This window comes from Papaver somniferum, unplaced genomic scaffold (assembly GCF_003573695.1).
Source record: "Papaver somniferum cultivar HN1 unplaced genomic scaffold, ASM357369v1 unplaced-scaffold_117, whole genome shotgun sequence".
NCBI classification, from domain to species: domain Eukaryota; kingdom Viridiplantae; phylum Streptophyta; class Magnoliopsida; order Ranunculales; family Papaveraceae; genus Papaver; species Papaver somniferum.
This window is the reverse complement of record NW_020620714.1, coordinates 3,898,253-3,907,168: the sequence shown is the minus strand read 5'-3', so window position 1 is coordinate 3,907,168 and position 8,916 is coordinate 3,898,253. Positions and strand designations below refer to the sequence as shown.

At 34.6% G+C, this 8,916-nt stretch overlaps 1 protein-coding gene across 1 annotated transcript; it reads left to right on the top strand.

Annotated features, from left to right (window-relative positions):
- Positions 1-2,402: 2,402 nt before the first annotated feature.
- LOC113329647 lies at positions 2,403-3,684 on the top strand. Its single transcript, XM_026576500.1, has 4 exons — positions 2,403-2,411; positions 2,545-3,043; positions 3,158-3,335; positions 3,471-3,684. The coding sequence occupies exons 1-4, from the start codon at positions 2,403-2,405 to the stop codon at positions 3,682-3,684; spliced, it is 900 nt and encodes a 299-aa protein (XP_026432285.1).
- The last annotated feature ends 5,232 nt before the right edge of the window (positions 3,685-8,916 follow it).

The window sequence follows — 8,916 nt, the reverse complement described above, 5'->3', positions numbered from 1 at the left end:
TTTCCTTTGTTCCTAAAGAACAAAAAACCAAAGTATTAGCTACACATAATAGAATATTGTGTTATCAAATAAAATAGAACTAAAGAATGAAGTAAACACAACATTTGGAGTTAACAGACTATAGTTCGGTTATCTGATAAAAATTACGAGGTAACCGAACTACATATTTCACAAGATAGGTAACCTGATAAAAATAGAGAAGTAACCGAACTACTTATTTCAAAAGTTCGGTTAGCCAAAAATTTTATCGACAAAACCGAACCCATTCTTTCAAATGAAAAACTGAGTTCGGTTACGAAAGTTTTTTTTGCGAGCACACCGAACTATGTAGTTCGGTGAACAGATATTAGTCTACTTAAACGATTGTTCTTATTTTTGGAATTTCGGTTAGAAAATCTAGGGTTTGACAAAAAGTCTCCTAGCCGAAATGTCAACTGTAACTACCATTATTTTCAATGAGTTTTCATGATTTCTAATCGATTTCTTCAACAAATAACGAATTAAAAAGAATGGGTCTGAAGGAAATTACACGCGGATTTGCATTTCACTCGAATCAGACTTCTTTTTTCCTGTTGGATTGATTTGGTCTCTCAACTTTGCTTTTTATCAATTTGAAATTGATTTGGGAGATTCGCTATACTTGCAAGTCCATGACTCAATCCTGGAATTCTTGGTGTCTGCATAAAACGCATTGTTTATAAAAATTGATTAATCGACGTTGAATTTTTTTCGAATCGACGATTAACGTCGATGTCTATGAAGAAGAAGAGGAAAAGAAGAGAAGAAGATGAAGAAGAAGAAAAAAAATAATCAGTTTTGAAACTGATTTTAAGTTTTAATTTAGGTTTTAATTAGTGGGTTAGATTAGTGGGTTATTAGGATTATTTACAACCTTAACTAGGGTGAGGGAAAATTAGTCTTCCCTAATCTTTTAGGACATCCCTTCTAATATAGGGTGGTCATTTCTATCAAAAAGTAGTCCCCCACCTTTTTTGAGTAGTCCCGAAAAACGGTTCTAGGCAATAGGCCAACGTTACAAATACATAGTAAGCCCAAGTCGAATTATGTATCACTTGGGCCAAGGTCCAGACCACTCTTCTGGTTTTTTTAGGGACTAGCATTTTTTGGGGGACCATTGTTTTATTTTGGGTAGACATTAGAAGTAAATCTAGGTCACCTCTTATCTAAATATTTATATTAATACCAAAATTACCCATTTCAATTAAATTAGTATAATGATTAGTTGTATCATTAGGTTAACATAATTAGTGATTAGTACAAATATTAAACCAAAAAAAAAATTAAACTAAATAATTGAGAGAAGATGGTTATCTTTTTGCGATATTTTCGGCTAGGAAATATTTTTTGCACGTTTTCGGTTAGGAAACATTTTTGGCGACGTAACCGAACAAAGGTTCGGTTGGGAAATGTTTTTTTGCAACTAACCGAACTGTTGTTCAGTTGGGAAATATTTTACGAAATAACCGAACTAAGTTTCGGTTGGGAAATGTTTTTGCAACTAACTGAACTATTAGGGTTCGATTGGGAAATGTTTTTTGCAAGTAATCGAACTCTTAGGGTTCGGTTGGAAAATTTTTTTGCGACGTAACCGAACCAAAGTAGCCAATTTCGCCCGTACCGGTTGATATATCGGCGATTTTACCGGTACCGGCTGTTGAGCGAAACGTAAAATTCAATATCGCGATACGATATTTTGCCTATAATATCGGCCGATACGGGAAAAATGATACAACGATTTTGCGGCGATCTTTGACATTTTCGGCGATATTTGACATTTGTTGTAAATTATCAGGGTAATTTCAGAATTCTAGGTGAAGGGAATAGATGAAGTCCTTAAATCCCATCGATACTCAGCCAAAACACTTTTCTTTGCAGACGAAAAAAACTTCTTTGCAGCCGAAAACACTCTTCTTCTCGATCTTAATTGCGATATTCAATTGATTTTTGTTTTGATAACAAGAGGTTGGTTTTGATTATTAATCTCTTCTCTTGCTTTACATTTTTTTTTCTTTGTTTGATTATTAATCTCTTTTAATTGTTATGTGATAAATGTTCTGTGATGAATTTATGTGTTAAATCTCATATATGTTTTTGGTAGATTTCCTTCTTTTGGTGGTCTTGTCTTTTCCAATTCTAGCAATAAGTTGTTCCGATCTAAAAGAGAAGATGATGAATTTCTACTAGAAGATGTAGGATGTTATTGGTAGGACGCTCCTGCTGCTGCTATTTGTTATAGACTTAGGTTCATAAATCTGTCTCTTTGACTGAACAGATAAACAAAACAAAATGAACATGGGGGTGTTGTTGATGGTAATATTAGTTAGAGTTTAACTATGGGGTTTGTGAGGTTTAATATGATGTGTTTAAGATTGAATTTCTAGATGGAAATGGTGAGTTTAAAAAATATAATGAAATGATTTTGTTAAGTGAAGATTGTCGGCTGAGGATAGCTCCCGTTTAGTATGTATTTGCATACATTATCAGTTTGTGCCTGGGAATTAATTTGTTTCATTTCTGTTGTAGGTTGTGATCATGAATTCTTCTAATGCATCAAATTCAAATACCACAAACTCTACCTGTGGTTCATTGCCCTCTTGTACGGCTACTCAAACTAAAGATTCGGCATGCGAATGGGGTGAAAGCCAATACCCAGTAAATCAAAATATAATTACTTTTTTGTTATGTAACAAATTAATCTGTGGTGGTGGAATCACTAGGCTTATGGAGCATCTTTTACATATTAAAGGGAATGTTTCATCATGTCCATATGTGACAATTTCCATTATGAACAAAGTTAGTCTGGTGTATTCTGTAAAGAGGACCAAAAAAGCTCATAGGGATAACATTGATTTAGCATACCGGCGTGCAAACAACTCAGATGAAAGCTCTGATACTGAGACCAATATTGAGGAACAAGAAGTTGAAACTGATGGCAATATGGGCAGTGGTGGTGCTGGTGCCAGTCAACTAGTTTCTCAGAATCAGGAAAAGAGAAAGCGGATAATTCAAAGTAATAGTAGAGGTCCAATTGATTTATATATGAAGACATACCACCAGAAAACTCAGCAGGCCACTCTTGAAATAGACTCACCTGTGAAAGAGAAGTTAATGAAAACTGCATGAAAATGCATTTCAGCATGGATAACTGAGAATTCAGTATCATTTAACACCGTTCGTTGCCCAAGTTTCAAAGAAATGATCTATGCAATAGGCGACTATGGGAAAGCTATGCCACCGCCATCTTACCATCAGATTCGTAATAATCTTTTCAAGGACCAGTTAGAAGAAATGAAGAAATTTGTTGATACATTTAGGTAACATTGGAAGAGGTTTGGATCTTCTATCATGTCTGATGGATGGACGGATGGGAAAAAGCGACATATTATTAACTTTTTGGTGAATTGTCCGAAAGGGACAGTTTTTTTGAAGTCTGTGGATGCGTCAAACAGAACCAATGATGCTAATTTTATACGTGGGCTTGTAAAGGAGGTAATTAACGATGTCAGGGAAGAAAATATAGTTCAGTTCATTACCGATAATGGTTCAAATTTTAAAAAGGAAGGGAAATATTTAATGCTTGAATACCCAAATATGTTTTGGACTCCTTATGGTGCTCATTGTGTTCAGTTGATACTAGAAGAACTTGGTGACAAGCTTCCATGAATCAAGACAGCCGTCATTTTAGGTAAGAGACTCGTTACATATATTTATGCTCATTTTCAAGTATTGAGCTTAATGAGGGAGATGATCGATGGAAAATTACGTAGGTCTACAAAGACTAGATTTGCAACTCAGTACTACACACTAGAAAGTCTTTGAAAGTATAAAACTCATTTGCAGATAATGTTTGTGAATGATAAGTGGTTGAAAATGAGGTTTGCAAAAGAAAATTTGGGAATTAATGAAATTAAAATTGTAACATACGGTACATTTTGGGAAGATGTTGATTATTCTTGTAGAGTGCTAAAGCCTTTAGTTAAGGTTGTAAGGTTAATGGATATCGAGCGCAAACCTACAATGCCTTGTTTTTATAAAACAATGAGGATAGCAAGGGAGAAACTCGAGAAGAATTTCAGTGAAGATGATAATACTTGGGCTATAATTAAGGCCATCTTTCATAAAAGATGGAAGAGTAACTTCAATCATGCTCTACACTGTGCTGCATATTATTTAAATCCTTCCATATTCTACAAGATCACTGCTCATTTAATTGATAATGATCCAAAGTACATAGAAATCAAAAGGGGACTTCAGACAGCAATGCAAAGGCTTATTCCCAATGAAGATTAACTTGAAAAAGCTACAATTGAATTGAGAGTCTATAGTGATGCTTACGGGCTTTTGGGAACTCCGACTTGCAAAAAAATAAGAGATAAAGATCAACCTCGTAAGTTTGTTTGTTATGTAAGTTGAAGGTTTGATTACGTTTGTGTTAACTTTTCATTTGTATAACTATTTTGTCCGTGTTTATGACAGATGATTGGTGGATTACATATGGAGGAATCCATGCCCCAAACCTACAAAAATTTGCAATCAGGGTATTGAGTCTTACTTGTTCTGCTTCCCTGTTTGAGCGAAACTGGAGCACATTTCAGAATGTAATTATTCTAATCTTGTTGAGTCTTACTTGCACTGATTAGTAATATTTTTGTTGAACAAGGAACATGAGATGCCTGTAAACCTCTGTTTTCTTATCACAACAAGAAGCAAAGCATGAAACAGTTAGTTTACCTATTTATCTTTCGTGATTCATTGCATATTTACCTATTATTCTTTCGTCTTTCAGTTGCACTCGAAGAAGTGAAATCGCATAAAACAACAGAAATTGAATGATAGTGTCTTTATCCAATATAACAAGAAATTGGAGCATCGATACAAAGAAATCAGTGAATATAATGATGATCCGAAAGCTCGTGATCCTATTTTTCTGGATGAGCGTGATGACGATGATGAATGGTTGGCTTTAAAGAATTTGGATGACTTGGCTATAGAAGGCGATAATGTTATTTTGGATAATTTTCAGGATATTGTTGGTGAAGAAAGTAAGCCAATTGTTAGTAAAGGTGCTTGTACCTCTCGACGCGAATCTACTTATCCAACTGATTCTGAATATGATGGATATAATACCGATGACTTGATGTGCGACTTTAATTATGGACTACTTGGTGGAGATGATGGAGCTACTGAAGATTGTGATATCTATGATGGATCAAATGATTTTGATTAAAATTGTAATGTCCCTGTTTAATTATCATTCTAGATAGTGAACTTTAAAGTCGTCAAGTTGCTCCCCTTTTTCCAATTTGAACTTCATATGGCGGATCTTATGTTTTGAATGAACTTGTTTTGTTTTTCTAACATTGATGCATTTTTATCTTGTCTAATTTTGTGTGAAAAACTATAAATTATTAGAACCGATATTGCACCGATATTTGAAACCGAAATCTCCCCGATACAATGTTGTACCAGTGTACCTGTCCTCGGCTGAGACAAACCGGTATCCGATATTAACTACATTGAACCGAAATGATGTTCGGTTAGGAATTATTTTTGCAAAATAGCCAAACTGTTCTTCATGTTCATCATTTCCATTAGGTTCGGTTAGTTCGAAAAAGTTTTTCACATAATTCCTAGCCGAACTGCTCTCTGCAACTTCCATTTTCAACTCATTTTGATGGTTAATACTCATTTTTCAATCGAACGAGGAACATCAAGGAAAGAGAGAATAATTTATTTTTTTTCAAAACTAAAAAATTTCGATTCCCCCTTGTTTTTGTTTTTGTTTTTGATTTTGGTTAATAGATTCATTTGAATTAGATATATATGATTAGATTTATATAGTTATTAGGTTAGTTTTAATTTAAATTAAAGGAAAAGGTAAATGTGTATTTACCTAACTTTAGGACACCTCTTATAAATATAGGGAGGTTGGCCTAATAAGACCATAGTCCCCAAAAAAACCATGGTACTTAAAAAATGGTTCCTTCTTTTTGAGACTTCAAATTTTATTGAATAGTAGACTGTGTTTTATCTTAATGGGTTGTTTTGAAACTAGATGGAGTGGAACGTATCTTCTATTGGTTTGTTATGTACGTAAAGATAGTATTGTGGTTCTAGCTTCTGCACAGCAGCTATCATGCCAATGTCTAGATATTGCATCTACTGATACACCACAAGTTTTGGTGACATGAAAAATTGACCAATATCGAGTTAAATCTCCACAGAAAATGCCTATTTGGTTTAGAGTGTTCTTGAGGATCCCATAAGTTGATTTGAGGTACTTCCATATATTCCTTGGTGGGATTACGGTGAGCAAAGCTCATTCGAATCGCTGGGAGAGTGAACTATTGCAATTATCAGTAACCGATCACCAAAGAATATAAGGAAATAGCCAAATCATAATTCTTCTTCACCAATATTTTTCCGCTGCTGCCTCTTTTTTCTTCTTTTTCTGCAATCAGTAATGATACACACACAGAAGGTATGTACCAAAAATATCCAAGAATCGTTAGGGCAGTCCTAGGAGAGATTTGAAGGAGTGGGACCAAAAATAGGGTCCACCACCAAATATCCTCTCACACCAAAATCTCGATGCATACCACGGTGTAAGCTTTCGGTACACCAAATATTTCCGCTATACAAAAGCTCCCGTAAATCTACCTCAATCTTATCCTATTTATAGGGTGCAGGCTACTGAGATTAGGGTTCCGTGGATGTGATTTTCTTTTTACTTTTTTTGTTAGTTTTATTCTTTTTCCAAAAATAAATGAAAAGAGAAAAGGTTTGCGGTCCTGAATTTTCTGATACGTTTGAGTGGCGTTTCCAATAGATGCTCCTTGTCTTCCACGAACAACTACTAGAGAAAGAGTCAAAACTCAAAAGCTAAACCGGTACAGGTTGTTTGGACGATTGCTTGCCTCTTGTTTAAACAATTAGGCCCGGTTTTGGTTCGTTTGGCACATCTGGAGCGCTGGTCCAGATTTTTGGATCACAATACTAGTGAGCTGAGGATTGTACATATTTGGGTTAAAAAAAATTATTTTAATTTACAGAGTAAATTTTTTATCTAATAATATAATAACATTATAAAAAAATTACAGAATAAACTTCGGATCAAAGTACAGTTTTAAAATCAGAATATATATTATCAAGAAGATTTTCAACGAGACAATTGTTAGTATAGTTACATTTGGGGCAAGTGTGGAAGATTTTGAGTTGCGAACTTGCGACACGAACTTTTTGAACCCTAAAACTAGGGGTGTGGAGAATAACCGAAACCGCTGTTTTCACACGCAACCGCCCGTAAAATTGCGGGTGAAACCAATCCGCAAGAGTTTATGGATCGGACGTGGTTGAGTTTTCAAATCCGCAAGGTTTAGCGGTTTGGTTGCGATTGGACTTTGAAATCCGCGGATTCACCCGCACCCGCAAAAATTGAGTTTTAAATTTTAGATTAGATTAGATATCTCTAATTTAATTTACTAGGATTAAGAAGTTCGTCCTCTTCAGAGAACATTTCAAGATCTGCATAATCTTCTTGAAGAAACTGAAGGTTTTGAAGCTTCTCGATGCTTGCATGTGATCCACTCCGTGCGTTGTGAGATCTACTGGAAAAAGAAGTTGTGCCCTCCTCTTGATACTGAATATAAACACAAAACAAGGTAGCAGTTAATTATCCGTCAAAGGTGGTCTAATGTAGACAAGAATCCTGCTAAAGCACTAATCCAGGAAATTTATCCCGCTGTTTGTCAATTCATAAAGGAAATTAAATTCGTTTTCAAAATCAAGGTGCTACATCAAATGATTAAAGATCACTACACTTATCAGTTGCAGTGTTAATTAAGATTACTACCTAATAAGTATATATTGTACTCATAATGTTGTGCACCAAAATTTTGGCATTTTCTTCATTGTTATTAATTTATTATCATGGGAGTGAGACAATGAGTTAACATAAATACAGAGATCAATTACCCATACGAAGGGATTTTCACAGATAGACAGACTTTTTTTTTTTAAATTCTAAATCCGCGGTTAATCCGCATCCGGTCCGCATCACCCGCTAATCCGTGGATGTCAAATCCACGGGTGATTGGACCGATTACGATTCAATTTTCCAAATCCGTAACTTTGACGGTTTGGTTGCGAATGACACGTAATCCGCAACCGTCCGTCCGTTGCACACCCCTACCCAAAGCTCACTTTGGACTTGAGGCCCATTTTAGGTTAATAAGCAAATTTTGGTTGACATGACCATGTCCAACTACAATCGATATCTGAATCAGTTGATGTAATTTATTTAAGGGTGAGCAAAACATCCAAATCCGCGAATTCCCCAATTAAATTTGTGTTTTGGCGGGTGGATACCCAATATGCTTCTTCGTAAATTGAACGCAGGTAAATTTTAAAACCTGTTGTTTTTATGGATTGAACATGGGTGGAACATCACCTATCTGTTGGACATCCGACCTCAAAACAATGTCAGTACAATACATATATGAAGGTTATTATAGAAAATTGGTAGATAATATATATATAGTTAACTATGGAAAAGAATTGAAGATCCTTTGTAATATTCCAAAAGTATCAACTTTGGATTGATTCAAGTCTTCGTATCAATAAATACTATAATTTTGGTTGCTGGAAAAGAATTGTGTTACTTTTGTTATGTTAATTATAGTAAAAACTCCATATATTGATAATCCCGGGACTTCATAAAATTATTAATATATAGAATAGAGTTTATTAATATAGGGAGGTATATCAAAAATCGAATATTTTTTTTACTAATTCGAAGTATGTAAATGACATTGGATAATGTATGTACATATTTGTAATTCCAATACACAACTACATGTATCTTTTTATGAACTTAAAATACCATTAATAACCTTT

Excerpts from the sequence above, each read along its gene's own strand:
- LOC113329647 (XM_026576500.1), top strand. Across the intron at positions 3,044-3,157 it reads AATTCAAAGTAATAGTAGAG|CATGGATAACTGAGAATTCA; the intron begins GTCCAATTGATT and ends AATGCATTTCAG. Across the intron at positions 3,336-3,470 it reads AAATTTGTTGATACATTTAG|AACCAATGATGCTAATTTTA; the intron begins GTAACATTGGAA and ends TGCGTCAAACAG.